At 40.5% G+C, this 25,848-nt stretch overlaps 1 protein-coding gene across 10 annotated transcripts in view; it reads left to right on the top strand.

Moving 5' to 3' along the window:
• The window catches only part of PTPRM (protein tyrosine phosphatase receptor type M), a 982,826-nt gene that overhangs the window by 283,488 nt on the left and 673,490 nt on the right, over positions 1-25,848 (top strand). For all 10 annotated transcript variants that reach the window (XM_077492471.1, XM_077492470.1, XM_077492475.1 and 7 more), the window contains exon 3: positions 21,078-21,349. In XM_077492471.1, the coding sequence (XP_077348597.1) occupies positions 21,078-21,349 (272 nt within the window). The remainder of the gene's footprint in view (positions 1-21,077; positions 21,350-25,848) is intronic.

Here is a 25,848-nt window from a genome sequence, read left to right as displayed (position 1 = left end):
TTCACAACACAGTGCAGAGATGTCTGTTTTTCTGCACGCGTTCTGCAAGGGCACAAAAAACAATTGTTCTCTATGTGCCCTGTTCACACCACTGGTATCACCTGCAGATTTTTTCTACGCAGGAATCTGCAACATGTATGCAGTTTTCTACATGGGGAAAAAAGGAACATGACATCAACATTGGTGTGAATAGGACACATAACCTACGTGCATGAAAACTGATTTCAGAGTGCATGAAAACTAATGTCTCTGCAAGTTAAATTCTGCATGGTTTTCCCATCAGTTCTCATAAGTTTTCATGCACTTATAGTGTAAAGGAACCCCCAAGGCATGCCACCAATGCTAACTGTCACAGTTGCTTGCGCTTTTACCCAAACTCTCAACCCAATAAATGGCTGTTGTAATACCCGACCACATATTTAGTCTATCATGATTGCTGCTGCCAGACTTATCTACCTTACCAACCACTCAGTGTCTGCCACTCCTCTCCACCAATCCCAACACTGGCTCCTGATCGCCAAGCAAATTCAATTTAAAATACTAACCACAACATACAAAGCCATTCACAACTCTGGCCCTTCCTACATCACCAATCTTGTCTCCAAATATCACCCAAAACCGTCCTTTCCACTCCTCTCAAGACCTCCTACTCTCTAGCTACCTTGTCTCCATCTCACTGCTCATCTCCAGGATTTCTTCAGAGCTTGTCCCATCCTCTGGAACTCTCCAACTCGACCTGCCCAGCTATCTTCTACCCTGAAAACTCATCTCTTCAGGGAAACCTATCACGCCTCCATCTAATCTTTTACCAGTTCCATCAGCTCAATCCACACAGTTACAACCTTTTGTACAACCTGTCACACTCTATTAGATTGCAAGCCCTTCTGAGCAGGTCCCTTTTAATCCTCTTGTATTTTATTGTATTGTAACTATATTGTCTCACTTTTATATTGTAAAGCACTGTGTAAACTGTTGGCGCTATATAAATCCTAAAACATTAAAGGTTGCGCTCTAAACTATAACATAAAAATAAATAGTGAATAAATAAATGTGATTTCAAAGTGTCCAAAGATAGCACTTTCCTTTAAAAAACGGTTATTAAACAGACATCAATAATACTAAATAAACGTCCAAAAATTATCCGAACAGTGTCCAATATCTGTGCAATATAAGGTGGCACTATGTGAAGAAATCCACAAACGAAGTGACTTTGTTGAACAAATCCCACCATCGTATGACATGCCCCATGACGGCTTCAAATCTGTGACGAAACGCGAAACGAGATCGCAACATTTATTTATTCACTGATTATTTTTATGTTATTGTTTAGAGCTCAACCTTTAATGTTTTAGATTGTATTTAGTGTGTATCTCACTTTGTGTTACTGCTATTTAAATTCGTTTTTCGTCCAGCACAGTTTTTTTCTTTTTAGCTATATAAATCCTCTATAATAATAATAATAATAATAATTTGCCACAGCACCATGGCTAATGCAGATCAAACAGAGTCTAAGATGGCAGCTTCCTAAACTGGAAAAGGGCTGACACCGTTACGCTGTAGTTTGAGTGATGGGACATGATGGGAATCTGTCTAGAAGGGACAGAGATAAAAATAAATATGTTTTTATTGCTGACTGCACTTTACTTTTCCAGGGACAATCCCTCATCCCCCTGTTCTTGTCTTAGCGTTACAGGAAGTGAGGAAAAATCTCCCCAGTTGGGTCACAGAAACCAACATAAAATTTTAACATTTCCACCTTCTGATAAACAACAAAAAATATGTATATAGAAGGGTTTTAGCATGATTCATTGCACACACCCACTAAGTGCTTTTTTTACCAGTCCAGTTCCATTACTTCCTTGTCAAAGCACCTAGGGAAGATTGGAGAGCCATGCAGTATATAGAAGCATTTACACAGAGAACAGTAGTTTGTATGCAAGAACGGAACTCCTGTCCCCTAATGCCAGAGCAATGAACAGAGACAGGAAAGTGTGAAAGGAAAAAGTACATGATGTGCTTTTCTCTGATACATCTCTGTTCTCTGCTCAGACCAATGACAATATAGATCTGTGATTCCATAGAATTCTATAGTTCTTTCTGCAAGTTACTCTGCACATGTCACTGATGTATCTCTCCACTTTTATTCGGCAGACGGGACAAAAGACATCCATGTGAAGATATTTGCAGTTTATTAGTGTCTGCCATTTGAGAAATCCAAGGGTGTTTTGTTAGATATTCAAGTTCAGTGAATAATGTTTGCAAGAGTTTCACATTAAGGTGTGAATGACCTTTATGTCAGCTTCATTGATTCCAATTCCCAGGTACAGATAACTATAATATAAAATGCATTAAAAGTAATTGCAAGCTTAAAACATAATAAGCAAATTTCCAAGTCTGATTTTGTTTCAATATTGCTAACTACTGTTGGCTCTAATAGGTATAAACTAATGCAGGGATCCTCAAACTATGGCCCTCCAGCTGTTGCGAAACTACACATCCCATGAGGCATTGTAAAACTCTGACATTCACAGACATGACTAGGCATGATGGGAATTGTAGTTCCTGAACAACTGGAGGGCCGTAGTTTGAAGACCCCTGAACTAACACTACAGGTATTTTATGAGGACTCTTGAGGTATATAGTTAACAGACCTCTTCTATTGTAAGTTGTACCCAGGGCTTAACTTTCATTTGAGATTTGAACCAAATTAGAACAAATCTTGGTGTTGATACTGGCAAGTCCCTGAGTTACAAGAATCCAACTTACAAACGACTCCTGGAGGGAGACAACAGGAGGTGAGAAGAAATCTACCCATGCCGCGTACACACAATCAGAATCAGAAACACAAACACAATCGGAATTCTGGCCAAAAAAAGACAGATGAGAGCTTTTCATCGGAAAATGCGACCGTGTGTATGCTCCATCGGAATTTAGCTGTCCGAATTTCCGCCAGCCAAAAATTTATAGCATGTTCTCAATTTTTCCCGATGGAAAAACGATATAATCGGAAATTCCGATCGTGTGTATGCAATTCCGACAAGCCAAAATTCAGGCATGCTCAGATTCCACTACGAGACGGAAGCTATTGGCTACTAGCTATTGAACTTCCTTTTTCTAATCCCGTTGTACGTGTTGTATGTCACCTCGTTCTAAACGACCGGAATTTGGTGTGACCATGTGTAGGTAAGACAGCTTGAGCGGAATTCCGTCGGGAAAACCATAAGAGCTTTTTCCGACGAGAATTCCATCATGTGTACACGGCATAAGAGTTATCACAGGGAAAGAAAGTGTCTCTGCTGAAGATTTATTACCAATCCTCCTTTCCACCACAACCCACAATTTTCAAAATCCAATAGTCACAGAGCCAAAACGTTTACAGAGGTGAAATCTTCTGAACAGGGGCACGGACAGCAAATCAAATCATACAGGGATGTTAAACTTTGACTATGCTTCCCAAAATATAAAACATTTTTTTGGCTTGAGATACTCTTAAAAAATTTACTTGTTCCAACTTACATACAATTTTAACCAAAGAACCAACCTACAGAACTGGCTGTACTGTAATCAATGATGACATAACATAGCATACAATAGAATGAATGTTTGCACATTATTGAAAAATATTAAAGTCACTTATCATTTATTCATTAGATGATACCCAGGACATTTTGTTAATTTAGAAGAATGGAAAGTAGTCTGTAGCATCCCTTCTTGCTGGTACAGAAGTTAGAAGGCAAATTCTAATTACTGTACCAGCAACAGTGTGATATATACATACCTTATCTCTTGGGAAGTGAAGATTCCTTCACAATCATTCCTGGCTGACTAGTTTTTGAAGACTCTATAACTGACCCCATAAATCCATTGTACCTTACTGCAATCTGGATAACCAGATGGTGGTACACCTATCTTAGTTAACTGACATGTACTTACCGGTAGCCAGGTCTGAATATAGTGAACACAAATGGCTGATATTGCATGGATAACTATGTCTTGGAAGGTTTGCAGCTGTGCCATACTCTTTCTATTTTCAGATGATGGATTGAACAGTGCTCTGTGAGATGTTCAAAGCTTGAGATATTTTTTATAACCTAACCCTGCTTTAAAATTCTACACAACTTTATCCCTGACCTGTCTGATGTGCTCCTTGGCCTTCATGATGCTGTTTGTTCACTAAGGTTCTGTAACAAACCTCAGAGGGCTTCACAGAACAGCTATATTTATACTGAGATTAAATTACACACCGGTGGACTCTATTTACTAATTAGATGACTTCTGGAGGCAATTGATTTCAGTAGATTAGTTCAGAGTGGAAGTCAGTGTATGACGAAACAAAGGGGGCGTGGCTGTGTGGCAATCATCACCAGTAATGTGCAGTGTTTGGAGCTGAACGGGGAAGTGCTGATTCGCATCTGTGTCTGGGCACCGAGGAGAGGGTGAGAACAGCGCTTACAAGCTCGCACACCTCGGGTCTGCCGTGGCCACAGTCCAAAGTTTGTGCTGTTCAGGAGTGAGGCTTGCTGTGACTGATATCTATTTGCTGGCTTTTGAATTGTGAAATGTGATGGTAAAGGTTGAAGTGTTTTTGTGTTTTAATAAATTGATTCATACGGTTTTACACTATTGGAGCACCTTTATTATTTTACATGTGGAATATTTGAATTTGCACAATGGATGATTGGAGCAACGGTTCACTACGTGCTGTTTGGCTGATAAGCGCTTAAGCCTGATATGAAATGGCAGGCATTGGGAGTCAGTGAGTGCATTTCTTAAGGGAGTGGAATCATCACTTTGGTATGGTGGATGGAATAAGAAGAGACATTACTTCAAAGGATACTTTTGGACACTCTCATGAACTTTACCTTAATTTTGTTTGTTCTGCGACACATTTATTTGGTTCACTTATCACAGGGTGATACAATTATTGTTCTCACACATGTTGTTCATACCATTTAATTGTTGTCACGTTTCTTGGAGTTAGTTATAATTTATAGTTAAGCGCCCCTATTTACCTTTTTTCTGATTTTAATTTTAAAAGGTAAAGTACTGATTCAATGAAAATTGTACAATCTGTTATCTTACAAGAAAAAATGTTGTGTTTGTCCGATCAGGTAATATCAGATAAACTGTCGCGATCGGCTTCTTGAAACGTTCAGATTATTGAAAGCGGTATTTTGCGTCAGATTTTCAGATCGCGTGTAGGGGCCATAAGGGTGGGTTTCATTGCTTCTCCATAGAGTGCAGCCACTACAATTAACCACTTAACACCACTTCCTGGCAGCTCTTTAAGTGGGCTTTAATGCCTAGGAGGCAGCCCATGCTTCTGTATCATGTGACTACTGTGATTAGCTCTTATAGTAGTTACATCATCAGGGGGCCAGTCCAACTGGATCAGTAGCCATGACTGAGAGTAAAGCTTGTTTAGTGTGCTGGAAGTGCAGTGATTGCACTCTCAGCACACAACCGTGGACCCATATGTGCAGCCGATAAGTGCTAGAGCACACCTCTTTTTGCTGCTGCATATATGCTTTAAGCAAGGGGCAAGATAGATTAAAGATTGATAAGCTGCAATATATGAAATATGTGTTCTTGGTTTTAGATATATATATTTTTTTTTTTCTTTTTTTTTTTAAATGTATATTTATTGAGAAAAATTTTTCATTTACAGAACAAAAATAAGATTGCTTTCAATACATACAGACAAAATTAACATTGCAAATATAACAGCAAAAACCGCCGCAGGCGGGACATCAAATGTTGATATCTTGATATAAAACATAGGGGGGAAAGGAAAAAGGATACACCACAGGTCTGCAAATAAAGATGCATAAGTAAACCAAATGCCGTAAACTATATAGGTGATGCAGGGATAGGATCCCGGGAGGCTGACTCGGGGGCTCACATCCATACAGTAGGGTGTTGCCTCAGGGTTCAGTATGGAGTTGTCCCATCTATCCCATATTTTAAAAAATTTAGGTAGGGAGTCCTGTGCCAAGGCAGTCATATGTTCCATTCTGCGTATGTTTGCCACCGCGGATATCAATTGCGAGTGATTGGGTGGGGAGGAGGACAGCCAAAGCGCAGGAATCACTCTTTTGGCAGCTAGAAGGACATAAGCTGTCAGCTTCTTAGCGCTTTTAGATAGTGTTGCCACCGGCAAGCCCAATAAATAATGCCTAGGATCCAAAGGGATATCAATCCCCAGCACAGTATGGAGCAGGGATTGGACCATAGACCAAAAGGGTACAATCATAGGGCAACTCCAAAAAATATGATAATGAGTGCCCTCATGTCGCAGACATCTCCAACACAGCTTAGATATAGAGGGATCGTATTTATGCAACATTTCAGGAGTCTTGTACCAGAACATCAGTATCTTATAAGCCGTCTCTCTCTGCTCCACACACCTAGAGACTTTGGAGGTAGACATCCAGATATCCTGCCATTGAGAGATAGTTAAGGGAGACTGTAAAACAGAGGACCATCTTCTCATATAGAGGTGAGTGTCCGTGTTGGGGGTGGTTGAGTTATGAAGTATGCTATATATGGAGGATATTAGACCCTTCTGGCAAGGACCCTGGGAGCATAAGGTTTCAAAGGTACTAGGGTTGACCAAAGCCAGATCTGGGGATCTGGAATGAAAATAGTGTTTGAATTGAAGATATGAGAAAAGAAGTTGGTTCGGGATATCATACTTATTCTGAAGCTCTAGAAAGGATAGGAATTTACGGGATATCGGATGTACCAAGTGGCGAAGTTGGAAGATACCCGAACTAAACCAGGGGAACATGGTCTTCAGGGAAAGGCTGTCTGGAAGGTCTGGGTTGAAAATAACATTCAGCAAAGGTGAGCATGGAGAAGAGAGAGAGAACCTTTTAGATATATTTTAAGATGAATTGGGTACAGGAGGGCTTCTTCCTTCATTTCTTTTGCTTTTTTCACCTCTCTGAGTTCATGGTTTCATATTTGGTAGTAGTTAAAATATGACATCATTCTTCCTGCTTGTCCTAAAACTCTGATGATTCTCCGTTAAAGGTCATGCCTATGAAGTATATTATGTCCAAAAGAAGATATTCCTTTTGCTCCCTATATTAGCAGTCTGAAAGTTAAATTACTTTACATTATAAACTAACCCCTGTAGCTAGAAAAAAACCCTAGCTGTACAAAAGTAATAAGAGTTTGCCTACCATTGACATTTTCCATCTATTAATTCTTCTCCTTCTCAGTGTGACCTCTGTGATTCTTATTACTAGAACACAAAGGCATGGTGACAAAGGATTAGTGAAAAAGATGAGGGAAATCAGGGAACTTGAAGCCCCAAATAATATCCTGCCCTCCATTAACACCATGGTATTAGCTAATCTTCTAATACCGGGGATAATGAACTTTAAATGATCGGAAGTACAGCTTTGTCTATTGATATGTTTAAGAATTCAGAAAGCATGCAATGAATCTACAGCTACATAACATACAAAATCAGTGGAAGATTAAGTTGTATTTTAACAAAACCTTCTAGACTCCTAAAGTAAAATTCCAGGTTTCATTTCACTGCCACATTTCATTGCCAATCTGGCCCAAACAGGCGATTTCCATTATGGAATGATATGGCTGCTATGTGTGTTGTAACGGACTGTAGTAGCATTAGCTACATACAGCAAGCAGCTCTGTCTTCCAAAGGCAGTATGGACAATTTATCATCTGCTGCCAGAATCAAACAGATTTTGACTGAGTTCTTCTCTGCCATTCAGTCCAACAAACTATTTAAAGTGAAATTAAGCCTGGAATTCTTTTTAGAGTGTTAATTTGTATTAAGTAATAAAAATGTTTTAAACAGCTGAGAATGTAAAAAAAAAAAACCCTCAGATCTGCAAGAAGCATGCACAGATGAGATAGCTCAAGGAAAGAAGCTAGTGCAGCAGGCTGATAGGCTATTGCCATTCTGCAGCAAGTGGTGCTGCTACTGGCAGGATGTCCAGGTAAGAAACTTTTAAACAAATAATTTCTGGTGAATTTGTTGCAAAGGTTATTTCATTTTGTTACCGACTGCGCTTAGTTTCTTGGAAAATTATATTTCACTGTCTACTGTAGCTGATGTAGTGGTCTGGGTATTTTAAAACTTCTTCTGCACCCTTCTTTCCTGTCCTGGAATAAAGAGGGCTCTAAAAGATTCTCATTGGTCAGCATGGTCAAGAGCCAGCACTGACCAATGCCCGCTCACCATTGCAAGCATTATAATTCTACACAACCTCCAGGCCATGTGGTTCTACCTGAGAGACTACCTATTCACTGAGGAATGCAAACAGCTTCTTGCCAGGTCCACTTTATCTATCCCTGACTTGATTCCTTACCCACTATACACCAATTGACTGATTTCTCCATCTGCCTGCATTTTTCACACATCCCCATGCTCACTTTCCCTACCATCATCTGGCATGCCTTCTCTACTTTTTTGTCCTCTGTACTTACCCAGATCCCCCTTCTCCTTGCACACCGTCTCCCATAACCAGTGGTGGCTGGTGCTAAAAAAATTTTTGGGGGGGGGGGGGGGGCGTCAAACCAACGCCACCCCCATAACTCCTCTCGAAGGAAGACAGACAGCAAGGCGGCGATCCCCTCATGTGAGGTGGACGGGAAGGTGGCGAACCACCATTCCCCTGCAGGAGACGGATGGGAAGGCTTCGATAACCCCCAAACACACACTCCCATTGGAAGACGGATGAGAAGGAGGCCTCCTTACCTTAGGAAGCAGATAACAAGGATCCAGAGTAGGGCTGCTGCTCCTCGCTCCAAGGCCATTGCTTCTTCTCCCTGCCAAACAGGAAGTGGGTCCTGAGATCCGATTGGCTGAGAGTCCTAAGACTCCTTGACCAATCGAGTCCCAGGACCCACTTCCTGATTGGCCAGAAGGAGAATCGGGAAGACAGTAGCAAATATTAACCTCCCTGGCGGTATTATTATTTCAGATTTTTGATGCTGAAAGCGGTAAAATTATTTTGCATGGACATTTGGTGTTTTATATTGTAGGCCTGTAATTGTTAGGAATAACGCACTTAATTCTGTACAAACAAGAGTCTAGTAGACATCCCAGGTATGATAAAGTTTGAAAACAAAATCATGAATTATAATATAATAAATACAAATAAAAAAACACTTCCTAAATAACTCCCAATAAATCCTTAAATCGGTTGTATAGTCTTTTTTTTACTTTTACCTACAGGTAAAAAAAAAATATCTCCTATCTCCTAAACCTGTATGGTTTAGGAGATATTCCCCTCGCAATGAGCCGCATGCACACAGGCGATTCTCGGCTGGAAGCCCAGCAGATGCCGGACCCTGCCAGAAAAAAATCTCCCGCGTGCATGCGCAGGAGTGACAATATCGCTGTTCCGGCCACTCACAGCGCCGGAGCTGAGATATCCAGAAGACACGCCGAGGGACCATGTCAGCACACTCGGCATGTATCGGGAGAGATGTCGGGGCCTCGTTTTAAGGTAAGTATTTCATAATGAGCTAGTATGCGTTGCATACTAGCTCATTATGCCTTTTCCCTTACAGGTCTTAAAAAAAATTTCAGCAGGTTTACCACCGCTTTAAATAAGAATATGTGATTAACTTGCAATATAGCAAGTTACTGAGTGCACAATTAAATATTCATGTTCCCTGACTGGGAATAGTGAAAAATACACAAGAATGAAATATATGTGTTCCCTCAGTGGGAATAGTGAACAATAAACAATAAAGATAAAGTCCACACACTCAAAAAATAAATAGAATAAAAATAAGGGCCCGCATGCACAAAAATAATTCTCAGAGTCTTCTGCACAAAAAACGCACAACGCATCACCAGTGCATAAATGTTAAAAATGCAAGTGCTCTCCTCCACCTCAATATCCTAGCTGCTCACCTCACGTTCTGACCCCTGTTTCACAAAATAATAATAAATAACTATAAATAATTATAAAAAAAATAATATGATAATAATAATAAAAATTATTCAATAATGTAATCAAATCAAAAACACTGAAATTTGCTCAGTTGCAGAATTGTCGCTGTCATTATTTTCAGTGTTTGATGATGGATTTCCCCACAAATCACTATCGCTCAATTCTGCGAGTGATTCTAATTTATTATCACTGTTTTCTAGCTGGTCTAAAACCACTTTTGATGTAAAGGGATGGTTTAGGTTGCTATAGACAATCTCCAGTTTCCAGGCAGAAAGAACAGTATTTATAACCTCATGCAGGGCACTGGACAAACCCCTAGGGACAAAAGGGATGTGAAATAAATTGATACAGCAATGTAATCTGTAAGATTACAGTGTACTGTATATGTAGTGTGTGTCTTACTTTTTGCATTTAGCACCGTTCTCCATCCCTGTGTGTTGCAACGCTTGCCAGGAATGGAGCTCGGCTCTGTGATAGATTGAGCGGAGGACGGCTTGCACACAGTGCGGGGAGATACTGCAGGATCCTAGGGACAAGGTAAGTAACCTCTTCCTGGATCCTATGATGCGATCCCAAGTGTGGCTCGGGGTTACTGCTGTTGGTACTAAAAATCCACCCCAAGCCACACTCGGGAATATCGCCAAGGGGGTTAATTTGCTATTTTCACACAACTCGGTGGTCTCTGGGCACAGTGCTCACAGGAGCAGTTACATACATGCATTACCGTCCACTTCCTTATTTAGGTTAAATAAACATTTAACACCAGGAAATGTTCTGAGACATTTTGATTATGCCTCAGTGGTCCACCTCCTGTCTCAGTGGACATGGTGGCTTACCCTGGCTTACAGTACTGCCCCCAATGCTTTTGTTTAGATACTTATACTTTAGAACTTAAACCAAATAATCAACATTGAAGGATAATACTGTTTTTATAAAACTTAAGCTGGCCATAGATGAAATAAATTTCAATCCATCTATTGGTGTTCCCTCTCAAAAGACAATGATCTAATGCTTAACTTCTTTGGAACAGGAATGTTGGAACATTTTCATTCAATCAGTGTGTGTAGTCAGTCGGCTACAGTGCTGATCAGTGTATTTTGACAGTAAGACCCCTTGTCAGAATACAATAGTACAACGGATCCACCTCTCTTGTGTGAATGGGGAAATCTATTTTTTTTTTTCGAACAGCTGCTGGTACCCAGCCAGTCTTTGGGTCTCCATGTACCCAGCCAGCCTTTGGTTCTCCTGCTCCATCATAAATAAAATCCAGTACATACATCAGATCAGCCAATGACACTGGCCAATGCCTATATCAGCTTCAGTGTCTCTTTTTTCCTTTTCACTGAGTAAAAAGAACACCATTATGCCATAATATCCTCAGAAAAGGCTGAAGCCTTTATTATTAATTATGTAGAGAAAATCAAAATTCTGCTTTTGAGAATGAACGATTTGTGAATGTATATCATGCCTTATGGTGAAGCAATACAGTACCTCTTATGCTGCTTACACACGACCGGACTTTCTGGCAGACTAGGTCAGACGGAATCAGTCTGTCGGACAATCCGATCATGTGTGGGATAATCTGATTTTTTTCCTTAAAAAAATCAGATGGACCTAAAAATAGAACATGTTTCAAATCTGTCTGATGGACTCAATTTCTATCGGGAAAACTGTTCGTCTGTATGCTGGTCCGATGGACCAAATACGACGCAAGGGAAGCAATTGGCTACTGGCTATTGAACTTCCTTTTTTAGTCCCGTCTTTCGTCATCACATTCAAAACAAACAGACTTTTGAACAGACTTAGTCCGTTCATGTGTGGCCAAGTCCGTTTCTTCAGAAAGTCAGTCGGAACTCCGCCGAAAGTCAGTCGGGAAGAACGTCGGACCTAGTCTGCCGGAAAGTCCGGTCGTGTGTACGTGGCATTACATGTGTGACTTCTATGCTGCACTGGCAGCCTAGCGCTGTCTACTAAGATACCGTATATACTCGAGTATAAGCCGAGATTTTCAGCCTCTTTTTTGAGGCTGAAAGTGCCCCCCTCGGCTTATACTCGAGTCATCGCTGTCTGCCTGCTCGATCAGCGTGTCGAGCAGACAGACAGCGGCCATTCTATAATTCAAAAGCCGCGCCTCCGGCTCCGCCTTCGCCTGTGATAGGCGGAACACTGAATTTCCCAGCAGCCTGTGTTCCGCCTATCACGGACATCGTCTCATCCTCGTACTACGGACGAGGATGAGACGATGTCCGTGATAGGCGGAACACAGGCTGCTGGGAAATTGTGTTCCGCCTATCACAGACAGGGAGGCGCGGCATTTGAACAGGGGAATGGGCGCCGACGAAGAGCGGTGATCCTGGGACGGGACCGGACGGAGGCTCGGCTCGGGACGGGACGGGACCGGACGGAGTCTCGGGACGGGACGGGACCGGACGGAGGCTCGGGACGGGACGGGACCGGACGGAGGCTCGGGACGGGACGGGACCGGACGGAGGCTCGGGACCGGACGGAGGCTCGGGACACAGGTAGGCTGGACACACAAGGCCACACACACACACACACACACACACACACACACACACAGATGGACACACACACACACACACACACACAGATGGACACACACACAGGGATGGATGGATGGATGGATGGACACACACACACACAGGGATGGATGGATGGATGGACACACACACACACAGGGATGGATGGATGGATGGACACACACACACACAGGGATGGATGGACACACACACACACAGGGATGGATGGATGGATGGACACACACACAGGGATGGACAGGCATATCTCACCCTCGGCTTATACACGAGTCAATAGGTTTCCCAGTTTTTTGGGGGTAAATTGGGGGCCTCGGCTTATACTCGGGTCGGCCTATACTCGAGTATATACGGTAGATGTTGGAAATGCTCAGTGTCTTGCAATTTTACTAAGAGGTGTTTTAACAATTGATTACACTAAGTAACTCCTATATAATCTTGCTTGTTCATTTTGCACCATTTCACAATTTCTTCTAATACATTTTTTACCTTTGGTCGGCAATCATAATCTGTCTTTAACACACCTACGTCTTTAAATCCTCTTGTATTTACTGCCATTAATAAGTGTCAGTCATGTTTGTAGTGAGTGACAGCCTGTTCGACTGTGGAAGAATTTAGCTTGCTTTCTATACATAGTAGTAGTCTTCTGCTTTATTAATGCCAGTTGGATGACTGGCTGCTGCATGGGTTTGATAGAAATAGGCTCCACAACATTAACAGAGGGCAAACCCATTTGTGTTTGTATTGTAGTGATTGATGAACACTGAATTCAGTGTGTAAGCATCCCAAAAATACATTTGTTTATTGCATTATATGTTTATGCAAATATCCAGCAAGTCATCACATTCAGATCAATTGAAAGTGAAATCAAATCCACATAAAGTGTGACAATGCTGTCTGGATCCGACCCGAGTAATGGATATGGCAGACAACAGAAAAAACTGATCTAGATCTAAGGCAGCAGAGAGCAAGGGGCTCAGCCTCTGGGTCTTATCTCATGAAATTGAGTACAAGTCTTTTCTCAGTCACAATTCTTTTCAATACCATGTAGATATAGCTTGAAGGGATTATGGAAATTACATTATATAATAGGCATGTGCCTCAGATAGTGTGTTGGGCTTGGAAGCTTGCATTGTCTCGATACACATGCTGAACAAATTACTTGTCATCAGTAATAACATGGAAGAATTTTAGATTCACAAGGACCGGAACTGTTCCTTTTAATGCAGTTAATAGTTTAGAGAAATTTAGAAATTTAGAGGTGAGCAAATATTAAAAAAAAAAAACATTCGGATTAGTTCTTAAACACGTGAACTTGGAGATCTGGGTTGATTTTCTATTTGTGACAACATGGACTCTTCTGTAATATATGAAAGTCTGGATTTATCAAAAGGCATTCTAGGCCCTGGCCTATAGGTACCTGCTTTGAAGACCCTCCTTTGTTTTACATCTCACTGATGATCTTCCGCTTTTTGTATATTATATTATCTTTATCATTATCTCTGCTACATTACATCACAGGACGTAGAAGTAAGTGGGGTTGATTTACCAAAACTGGAGAGTGCGCAATGTGTTGCAGCTGTGCATGGTAGCCAATCAGCTTCTAACATCAGCTTGTTCAATTAAGCTTTTACAAAAGAAAATCTGGAAGCTGATTGTTTTCTATGCAGAGATGCTCCAGATTTTGCACTCTTTGGTTTTATGAAATTGTCCCTTATTCTCAGGGTGCATACCACGTTTCCTGCTGGTAAAATGGCACAAACCTTTAAATAGGCAAGTTTGCACATCAGCATGTTTTCATATGTTATTTAGATTGTTGTAAGGTTGGGTTTGAATTATTGAGTATAGGGTAGCAGAGTATCCCTGCTTGTAGGGATATATATTCTAAATGAGAATGGAGTGAACCGAGGAGAATCCAGACTTTTCCACATTTTGGTGAGACAAATCCTGCCTTATCCATTGCCATTTGCTAATCTCAAATAGGCATACATGATAATTGGTAATTGATCAGCAGGAAGGATATAATATGTGGCTGTTTAATAGACAATCAAAAAAATACTGTGTTGGCACCGTATTTACTTCCCACCAACTCCTTTTTATTTTAGTTTGTGGTTTGCTAGATTTGTTTGGTTGACCGGTCTACCAGTCTGGTCATCAGAACTGGGAGTTATGTAGAAGAATGCCAAAGATTTGAAATGAGGGAGCCCAAGTTTGAAAATTGTGAATGAAAGGTTGCAAAGGCAGTCAAACTCCTTTAGGATGGCACATCAATATGTGCCATTGCCAGAAGGTTTGTTATATCTCCCATCACAGTCTCAAAAGCATGGAGGAGATTCCAGGAGACGGGCAGTTACTCTAGGAGAGCTGGACATGGCCATAGATGGTCCTTAACCCATCAGCAGGACCGGTATTTGCTCCTTTGTGCAAGGAGGAACAGGAGGAGCCCTACAAAATGACCTCCAGCAGGCCGCTGGTGGGATTGTCTCTGACTAAACAATCAGAAACAGACTTCATGAGGGTGGCCTGAGGGCACTGCATCCTCTTGTATGCCCTGTGCTCACTGCCCATCACCACAGAGCTTGATAGGCTTTTGCCTTTGAACACCAGAATTGGCAGGTCCGCCACTGGTGGCCTGTGCTTTTCACAGATGAGAGCAGCCGTGAGCATATGTGCCAGATATGAAAGGGTGTGGAGAAGCTATGGAGAACATTATGCTGCCTGTAACATCATTCAGCATGACCGGTTTGGTGGAGGGTCAGTGATGGTCTGGGGAGGCATATTCATGGAGGGACGCACAGACAGGCTAGATAATGGCACCCTGACTGCCATTAGGCTCCTGGTTGAAATCCTTTGACCCAGTGTCTGACACTACGCTCGTGCAGGGGGTCCTGGGTTCCTCATGGTGCATGACAATGCACGGCCTTATGTAGCAAGAGTATGCATCCAGTTCCTGGAGAATGAAGGAATTGATACCATTGAATGTCCCCCACGCTCGCCTGGCCATATCCAATGGAACACCTCTGGGACATTATGTTTCGGTCCATCCAACGCTGCCAGGTTGCACCTCATTCTGTTCAGAAGTTCAGTGACGGCCTGGTTCAGATCCAGGAGGAAATACCCCAGGGCACCAGCCATCATCTCATTGAGAGCATGCCCGACATTATCAGGCATGCATACAATCACGTGGGGGCCATAAAAACTACTGAGTATCATTTTGAGTTGCTGCAATGAAATTTAGCAAAATGGACTAGCCCGCTGCATCATTTTTTCACTTTGTTTTTCGGGGCGTCTTTGAATTCAGCCCTCTGTAGGTTGATAATTAAAATTTCCATCAAACGATGTGGCATTCTTTCGTTCCTAACACATTACCCAGTCCACATCAGTATAGATATCCAGCATGGTATTTTCCCTGTTGAGATCTGATCTGTTTTCAAAGTGTTCCTTTAATTTTATTCAGCAGTGTAAAAAAAAAGTTGAACAACAGATAATTATCACACCCAATGAAAATTTACTTCGGTATCCAACTGATGTGGAAATCTGGTTGCACAATGCTTACATTTACTTGAATGGTTGTTTATTAGAGCTGCACGACTCTGGCCAAAATAAGAATCACAATTTTTTTTGCTTAGAATAAAGATCATGATTCTCACGGCGTAACATCATCTTTCACATTATTAAAAAAGAATCTGCTAACTTTACTGTTTAGTTTTTTATTAATTCATTAAAGTCTATTTTTTCCCCAAAAAAATGCATTTGAAAGACCGCTGTGCAAATACAGTGTGACATAAACAACCGCCATTTAATGCTCTAGGGTCTCTGCTAAAAAAAAAATACATAATGTTTGGGGGTTCTATGTAATTTTCTAGCAAAAAATACTGATTTTAACTTGTAAACAACAAGTGTCAGAAAAAGGTTTAGTCTTTAAAGCGGAAGTCTGCCCACCTCACGAAAAACTACAAATACTACAGCTGCTGACTTTTAATATATGGACACTTACCTGTCCATGGAGCATGCAATGCCAGTTATCGCAGCTGATCTTCGGCCATTGCCAGTAAGGGAACCCTACTGCTCCTTCTAATTGGCCCTACAGAAGAGGAAGGAGGAGGGGGGCCGGACTTCCGAGAGACAGCCCTGTCTTCTGAAAGTGGGGAAGGGGACCTGTCAAAAACAGGTCCCTGTTCCCCCCTGAAAGGTGCCAAATGTGGAACCAGCAGGGGTGCCGGGGAGAGGAAGAAGCAGGATTTCCACTTTTGGGTGGAATTGCGCCTTAAGTGGTTAAACTGATTTAATTTACAGACCGAAGTTCATTCCTTTGATCTAAAAGAACATGTTACAATATTTCATTTTATCTCCGGCAGAGAGAGATATACTTGGCAGACTGCCTGTTTTTTGTTTTTTTTACAGCTGTCAGCAGAGAACTCTCTGCACTGAATTGGGAAAATGCTGTTTTAAGATTGCGAGGGGAGTAGAATCGCGCTGTTGATTATTTAATGATTATTCGTGCAGCTCTAGTGTTTATGTTGAATTTTCTGAGTTTGTTCAGGTCTGGCATGTTTGGCCAAGTATGTTAGAACTGAACTAAACTCAGAGAGTGAAACTTCCTAAGGTATAGTGAGCATTTAGACAAGAAATGTTCATTGTGTCTAAGCTTCACTCTGACAATTTACCTTTAGCCTTGCATTCTGCCGAAACAGCAGTGCACTTTCTGGCATGATGTGAATGTGTCTAGGCATTCCTGTGCTTAAAGCTTCATAGCTGTAAAGCAGCTGTGTGAATCTAAGCCACTGCTGCCTAGAAGGTTCTTCTAACTGTTCTCTTTGCTGGAGATTATGAAATGAGGAAGCACAGCCATACTTTACTGCGATGGCAATCTCACACAGAGAAACAGCACAGAACAAGGCATAATAAGTCAAGAAAAAAGAAACAATCAGAAACATTGAGGCTACAAGCAATAATAATTTTTATTTTTTATGATAAAGAATGCATATAGTGCCAACAGTTTGCACAGCACTTTACAACATAAGGACAGACAGTAAAGTCACAATACAATTCAATACTGGAAGAATTGGAGGGCTCATTAGAGCTTACAATCTAAAAGGGTCACATGATCCAAAAGTTAATAACTTTGAGGGATACTTATAACTAATCGTTGCCATCTGAAAGCCATTTTGAAGCACAACTATCACAGTTACATAGTTACATAGTTAATAAGGTTGAATAAAGACACCAGTCCATCCAGTTCAACCTGAGTGAGTGTCTACAATTGTCCCTATCCCTGTACATTGTACACTCACATTGGTCCTTACCCTCAAGGAGCCCACAATCCAAGGCCCCCATTCATATACTAGGGCCAATTTTGGAGAGAAGCCAATTAACCTACCTGCATGTCTTTGGAGTGTGGGAGGAAACCGGAGTACCCGGAGGAAACCCACGTGGTTGGGATATGAACCAGTGACCCTTTCTACTGCTAGACGAGAGTGCTAACCACTGCACCACTGTGCCGCCCTAGGACCAGTTAAGGTCCTTTTCAAATACTAATGTTATTTAATTGGAGAGCAAGGCTAAAATTAAGTTCCATAGACAGCATTTAAAGTGAATGTAAACCCGATTCATGAAATCTGAGCTGGGTACATATATCTGCAGTGCTTTCTTATCTCTATCCAAAGCACTGTGTCCCGTAGCTGTTTCTTGTTCCGAAGCTCTTTTATCAGCCTAACTTCTCACACATTCTCTGAGATGGGAGATAGAAGTGTGTGTCAGGGGAGGTTGCTATAAATAGATTAGCAGTCAGCTTGCCGTCTTATGCCGTGTACACATGGTCGGACTTTCCGGCAGAAGAAGTCAGACGGAATTATTTCATCGGATATTCCGATCGTGTGTGGGCTTCAGCAGACTTTTTTTTTTCGAAAATTCTGACGGACCTAGAAATAGAACATGTTTTAAATCTTTCCGACAGTATCAATTTCAATCGGGAAAACCGTTCGTCTGTATGCTCTTCCGACAGACCAAAAACGACGCAAGGGCAGCTATTGGCTACTGGCTATTGAACTTCCTTTTTCTAGTCCTATCGTACGTGTTGTACGTCACCGCGTTCTAAACGATCGGACTTTGATGTGCTCGTGTGTAGGCAAGTCCGTTTCAGTGGAACTCCATCGGAAAAACCATCAGAGTTTATTCTGACGGAAATAACGGTCGTGTTTGTACGGCATAAGAGCAGAGCTGTGCACATGCCTTTCTTCCCCTGCCTATGAGGAGAGGGGGTGTGTGCCTTTCTTCCAATCAGCTGTCTTGGCTGTTTGCCAATAAACCACTCCCAGCGCTAACCAGGAAGAGAAAAGCTTTAACAAGAAGAGCACTTTCTAAAGGATGTATACAGGTGAAGACAGCAGATATGCAAGTAAAACTTATGTAGGGAGATTTGTTTCATCCCTGTGTATCATCTGAGGCTGTTCACTTCACTGGGTATATGTGAGGGTTTACATCCACTTTAGTTGATTTTAACTGAAAAGACATGAGTAAGCAGAAGTTGACAGGATGTGCTGTCAGCGTGTTGACTTTAGTGTAAGCCAACTGAAAGTAGATTCCCTGTCTATACAGTTACAAAGTTTCCAGGATAGCATTAGAGTTGTCCTTTAATAAGTCATTCAGGTATGTATTTGTAAGTTCTAGATTCTTGTTTTCCAGTACTGGTTATACATTGAACCTGGCAACATGATACAGTTTCCTTTCCTCATGCAAAAAGTTTTGATTTTTAGCATTTAATATAGTCACAGTCTGCATTTATCCCTCCTCACTCCCATCTCTCACTATGTTTATTAAACCTAAATGTAAAATATGCATGAAATGGATTTTGAAACTTTGCTGATCCAGTATGAAGAGTATGAAAATTGTAATAAAAATAATGCATTGCATTTTTAGAACAAACGCCTTAGATGGATTAATTTTCTTAATGCATGTAGCAGCAGGAGTGAAAGCTTTTTAAAAGGAAGGATGTCTGCTCAAAATATACCATGCTAGATCTGTATATTAAAAGTATAAAATGGCGACAAAAACTAGTGAATACTATACAGGGTAACTTACCATAGTAAAAGTAGCATAAGAAAAAAAATTCTTATCTTTTTAGTTTTTACTTTGAAGCATGTTTATACATAGGACTCCACAGACAGTGTGCAAGCTATTCTGAACATTTTCAAAGTGCAATTAGAGAAAGAGCTTTTTTGTTGTTGTTTTTAAGTGCATTATTATGCAATATACCACCCAATTCTCAAGCTCGTTATCCCTTAGTTAGGTCAGTGTGCAAATCTAGTTTACAACACATAATGAAATCTGCCAACAAAGTACACACAGGGTTAAATATGGTAATCATAACTCGTTAGTCCCCATCTTACCTTTACATAGAAGGGATAAGGATTCTTAAGCAAGTAAAGAGTCAAACAGCAATTTCTAGAAAATGATTTATTAAACTAAAAACAAACATGTATTATATACTACAGCCTACCAGTTCTGTGATATGGCTGCAATAGTTTTTTTTTTTTGTCTTTATTTCCTTCTTTCTTTCTTTCTTTCTTTCTTTCTTTCTTTCTTTCTTTTTCTTTCTTTCTTTCTTTCTTTCTTTCTTTCTTTCTTTCTTTCTTTCTTTCTTTCTTTCTTTCTTTCCTTCTTTCTTTCTTTTTTACCTGCTGATCCAGACTGTACCCTGGGACAGGAAGTCTGTTTCTGGCCAGATCACCAGGTGAAAATAAAGGAGAAAAAGACTAATTGGTAAACTGCAATATATTAAAATTTTGCTTTTGAGTCTAATACCTATATGTGAATGGAAACTTGTAATAAGTAGAAAGTAGGTGTTATCGCATTTTGGCAAACAAAAGTGGAAATATGCTTTCATTTCAAAATGGGGGCAGGGTCATTATATTGACCTGATACATTTCCGCATTATAATAAGACAAGCGGGAATGTCTGCATCCTTTTAGTTCAGTATGAGCCTTATAAATAATTTTGCCAAAAAATACCTTTCTTGCAAGGGATGCTTGTAATTGGGGCTTGGTGCAGACTTCTGGAAAATGTCATGTGCCAATCACACAGGAGAGATATAAGAATTGTGGAGTAAGGCTTCTATTGCATCATATTACGCAGAGGTGGAACCAACATTTTATAACAGTTCTAGAAGCTAAAGTATTTATTTATTACAGCTGGCAAGTATTTATTAATGGGTACAGGATTGCATTATTTTTGTTAAAAAATGAAGTGCGCCCTTTACTTTGTTCATATTTTCTCTCCGTGCACGTTTTTACTGTGGTGACTATGGTAGAATGTGCCAGCTCACTGTATGTTGGCATGGCTACTTCTAGTCTATCTTAAGGGTATGAAAGAAAAGGGTGAAAATGCTGTAGCTAAACTGAGCATTGTCACCTTAAAGCTGATTTCCTGCTATGGATATCTCTACAGTTAAATTGGTCCAGCTTGCATCAATGTAAGTAGGTATGTTCCATACCTGGTCATTACACATGGAAGCTGGAAAGCACTGTAGTAGGCAAGTCTATTACAAATATTCTGACTTTACATTGTTTTTCAATTTCAGGGTCTTTCATGATGGTAAATACATCTGGAAGGTTGGCTGGGCAGAGGGCTCTTCTTTTATTGCCTCAGCTGAAAGAGAACGACACACATTGCATTGACTTTCACTACTTTGTGTCCAGCAAGAGCGGAGCCTTACCTGGACTGCTACACATCTATGTCACAGAAAATAATGGAGTAATGGGAAGCCCCGTGTGGAACATATCAGGACCAGCAACTGGGATGTGGAATCGAGCAGAACTGGCAATAAGCACCTTCTGGCCCAATTTTTACCAGGTATGATAAAAAACTATTGTTTGAGAATGTAGGCTAAGAAGCAGCTACTTTTATCTAGAACATATTGTAAAATGTGTAGTACAGTACTTATCGTTCCAGTAAACCATATATAGGAGATCAGGCATACCTTGATTTCTGTAGTATAATTGCCATGAGAACAACGTTGGAAAAAGTGTTTTATTTTTGTTTAAAGTGGTTTTAAAGACTAAGGCTGGGTTGACACTGCAGCACGGAGTGGCTCACAGCAGGGGTTCGGTGCCTCCCTGTTCACCGTTTCAGGTCTGATTCAGTCCGAATTTTAATCTAAATTCGGACCTGAAACGAACCAGAAGACAAACAGGACTCCTGTGCAATTTGCTCCGGAGCCATTCCAGAGATGTGTGAACCGGCTCCTTAGAGACGGTCACAATCACCTGACATGCGAATTGGATGTAGGGAATTCACAATAGTGTTAACTCAGTCTCAAGGTTTTTTACCCTCATGTGGGGCCAAGCCTCTGTGAGTCTGATGGACGCATAGAGCGGGACGCAGGAGTGAGCAAGCAGCTTGCTATTGGGGGCACTGGCTGAAAAGAAGGAGCAAGGAGCACTGGTGGTGGACCCAAAAAGAGGAGGATTGGGGCTTCTCTGTGCAAAACCACTGCACAGAGCAGGAAAGTATACCATGTTTGTTATTTTTTTTTTAAATGAACCTTTAATGTTACTTTAAATATCTAAAAGTAGAAAGGTACATAATGCTTAACCACTTACGGACTGCCCGCCATCGTTACACGTCGGCACTTTGAAGAGGGGTATCGTTGTTATGGCTGCAGCTAGCTGCCATAACCCCTATATACTCTTCTTCAGCGGGTGGTCTGCTTTCATATAAAAGAGGTCTCTGCAGCAGATTCGCCACAAGATCACTTTTATCTGCAGCGAGAAAGGGGCCCCCTTCCCGCCGTGCTCCGGTGCCCTCTGCCACTTACTGGAGCCACCTGGCAGGGGCGGAGGCGATGGCATCCTCTCCCCTCTGTGATATGGAGCTGAGTGAGGAGAAGATGGCACCCACCCGGCTCCATACCATTTCAGGGTCAAAATGTCACTTCCACCCATAGCTCTTAAAGAGACATTTTTTCACTGAATCAGTCTGGATTCCATTTTTTACTCATCTCACTTTATTATCCTGAGTTTATTAGAAATATATTGTGATGGTTAGCCCTTTGGATTTATATTCGTGATTAGTGGCCCCTGCGAGGGCTCACAAGGAGATGAATATGCTCTTTTGTTTACTACCGTTTATTCAAAAAACTCACAATAAACATATTGAAACAGAAAGAGACATTTTTTTTCCACCAAATTTTTATTTTATTTTTTTAATGCATTTTAGTATAAATATGAGATCTGAGGACTTTTTGACCCCGGATCTCATATTTAAGAGGTCCTGTCATGTTTTTTTTTTTACATTCCTTGTAATAGGAATAAAACGACCACAATAAAAAAAAAAAAAAAAGAACAGTGTAAAAATAAAAGGTAAATTAAATAAGAAAAACATTTTTTAATTGTGCCCTGTCCCGCTTGCACGCAGAAGCGAACGCATATGTGACTAGCGGCCGCATATGAAAATGATGTTCAAACCAAACATGTGAGGTATCGCTGCAATCATTAGAGCAATAATTCTAGCCCTAGACTTCCTCTCAAAACATGCGACCTGTAGAATTTTTAAAATGTCGCATATGGAGATTTTTAAGGGTAAAAGTTTGTCTCCATTCCACGAGTGGGCGCAACTTTGAAGTGTGACATGTTGTGTATCAATTTACTCTGCGTAATATCATCTTTCACAATGTAAAAAGAATTGGGCTAATGTTACTGTTGTTGTATTTTTTCCAAAAATAGTGCGCTTGTAAGACCGCTGTGTAAATACGGCCTTTATGTACCAGTTCTTAACCCAAAGTTGAGGCACATTGAATGGGGTAACAGTAATTGAAAATGGAAAACAAATACTTGACTTTCACTTTAAAAACAGCCCTTTGTCTATTTTGCTATTCAGTATTATCACATACAGTCAGTACAGATTTGTAATAAGGTATATTTTGTTTTGGAGAGAACAGTATTTATTGGGGATGTTCTCTCTCTTTCTTTCTTTGGCTCTTTCCCACAATTACAAATTTGCTGACATTGTAATCTATATCATATCCCTTTCATTTACAATTCTCTATTATTAAAGTCAGTGCAAACAGTAATATATTTATGACAATGTGCAGCAGCTTTTTGTATGCATAAAAAACCTTGTTGATCGCATTGCGCAGAGCTCATTTTTCATAACTTCAAAATATAGTTTGTCATTTTAGAAGATTGAAACCTTCACCACATACACATTTTATTAGTAGAGATCAGTGACAAAATGGGAGATGCAAAATCAGATCAATACGCATTTTTCATGGATTCACATTAGTGTCTGATTAATGAATTGATGCATTTTTGCAGTTTGTTTACAGTATTTGTAATTCATTTTTTATCAAGGCCAAATATTGAAGTGAACGTGGAGAGAGAACTATGTGGCAAGGGTTAGTGTTCCAAGAAACCATAACCTTCTGAGTGTCAGAGTATTATCATTATATATATATATATATATATATATATATATATATATATATATATATATATATATATATATATATATATATATATATATATGTATATATATATATATATATATGTATATATATATATATATATATATTAGGGCTGTGGAAATTAAAGATGAATTCCTTGATTAATCGATAAATTTTTTTGATCAATCAAAATTCTTTTGATCGGTACTCACCTCTCCTCCAGCTTCCGGGTCTTCAGGGAGTTCCGTCAGAGATCCGGTGACATCAAGGACATCGAGGTCACTGGACTCCTCCCCCCTTCCCCAAGTGCCTTTGTCTGCTAATAAAGGGAAGGGGGGAGGGGTTCTGTGACGTCAAAGTTCTGATTGAACGTAATGTGTACGGGGGAGGAGCTATGCATGACGTCACACGCTGATGCCCTATGGAACTAACAAGATTTTTGGCTTTACATGCTGTGTTTTTATCATCTTTATGTGAGTAGTTTGTGTTGGAAAACAAAAATGAATCATATACTTAAGCTGTCAGCACTTAGATCTTTTCTTTCTACTCATGACCTGGCATCCTTGCTGAGATCTAAGGAGACATGATAGAAGTTTATGATCCGTGTTAACCGTTTTGATACCCGCTTGCATGACCACCTGTTTGCACAGGGGTCCATGCCATAAGGTGAGAGTGATTAGTTAGACCGGAGGTGGAGGAATTGTCACGCTACTGTGGAAAAAAAATTACTTATGTCAGTGCTACAGTTTGAATTTAAAACGTATTTGTGTGGGAGGAGATGTTGGCACTGGACAATGACACTTACGCCAAATTTCTTTCTCAATGGTCGATTTGGCTCCGCTTCTCTTCCTCTGACACTTTAATGAACCAAATCTTGACAGCATAGGGACGCTGTGGGCTCTCCCTTACCCTACCCCCTCCCCTGCCCATATTCCTTCCCCCTCCCCCCCTCCCTCCCACTTTCCTCTCCTCCCCTTTTGCTATTTAGCTTTCCCCTATACCGCTTTGCTCCTTTTTTACTTTGCTCCTCTTTCTTCTCTCTTTCTTTCTATGTTATTGTTTAAATATTGCCTCATGTAGTAACCCATGAGTATTTCTCACTACTATGGCCTCGTGGATCGGTGAGCAGGCCGTCTACTCTACTCTCCAAGCTTCCCGTCAGGGACCGGCTATGGCCAATAGTCATTAGCCAGCCTCCCGTAAATGTACTCCTGTTAATGTTCCTGTCTGCATTTGCCTCGTGATGGTTACTGTTTATTGTTTTTACTTGAAATGTTTCAATAAAAATATTTTCAACACTAAAACGTATTTGTGTGAACAGTGGAGTTAAGTCATGGATTGGGGAAAGAACTAATGTTGGGTGATTGTATATAGTGTATACCACCTTTACCACTGACTAATGTGGAGTTGCAATGCAAGGAGATCAGCTAAAAGTAGTTAGATCTGTATGTGCATTATAATTAATCGAAATTAATCGATTAAAAAAATAGATTCATTAAACACAAACATTTTAATCAGTAACAGCCCTAATATATTTATATATATATATATATATATATATATATATATATATATATATATGATCCGGATTGAAAAAGATGTGACATTACCACTATATATAGTAAAGGGTAGAAAAATAAATCCCCAGGCATCATAGCAAAATCATTCCAAACCCCCTTTCTGTCCACCCCCCGTTGCCGCAAGAGCAGTGAAAGTCCATACAGGTAGTCAATTACATACTAATTACTATTTGCATAGATTACATATTAGGGGCGCATACACAATGTACAGTGTATGTACATGTTTCTAAAAGAAAAATGAGATCAAGCTGAACAATTTGTAAAGAGTTTCTTGTACAAAATTTTGCTGTGGCTAAGCTTTTAAATCTAGGGTGAAAAGTCTAGAATAT

Source organism: Lithobates pipiens, unplaced genomic scaffold (assembly GCF_037356315.1).
Source record: "Lithobates pipiens isolate NorthernLeopardFrog02 unplaced genomic scaffold, aLitPip1_a1.2 Scaffold_19, whole genome shotgun sequence".
Taxonomy (NCBI): domain Eukaryota; kingdom Metazoa; phylum Chordata; class Amphibia; order Anura; family Ranidae; genus Lithobates; species Lithobates pipiens.
This window is presented reverse-complemented; position numbering and strand designations above follow the sequence as displayed.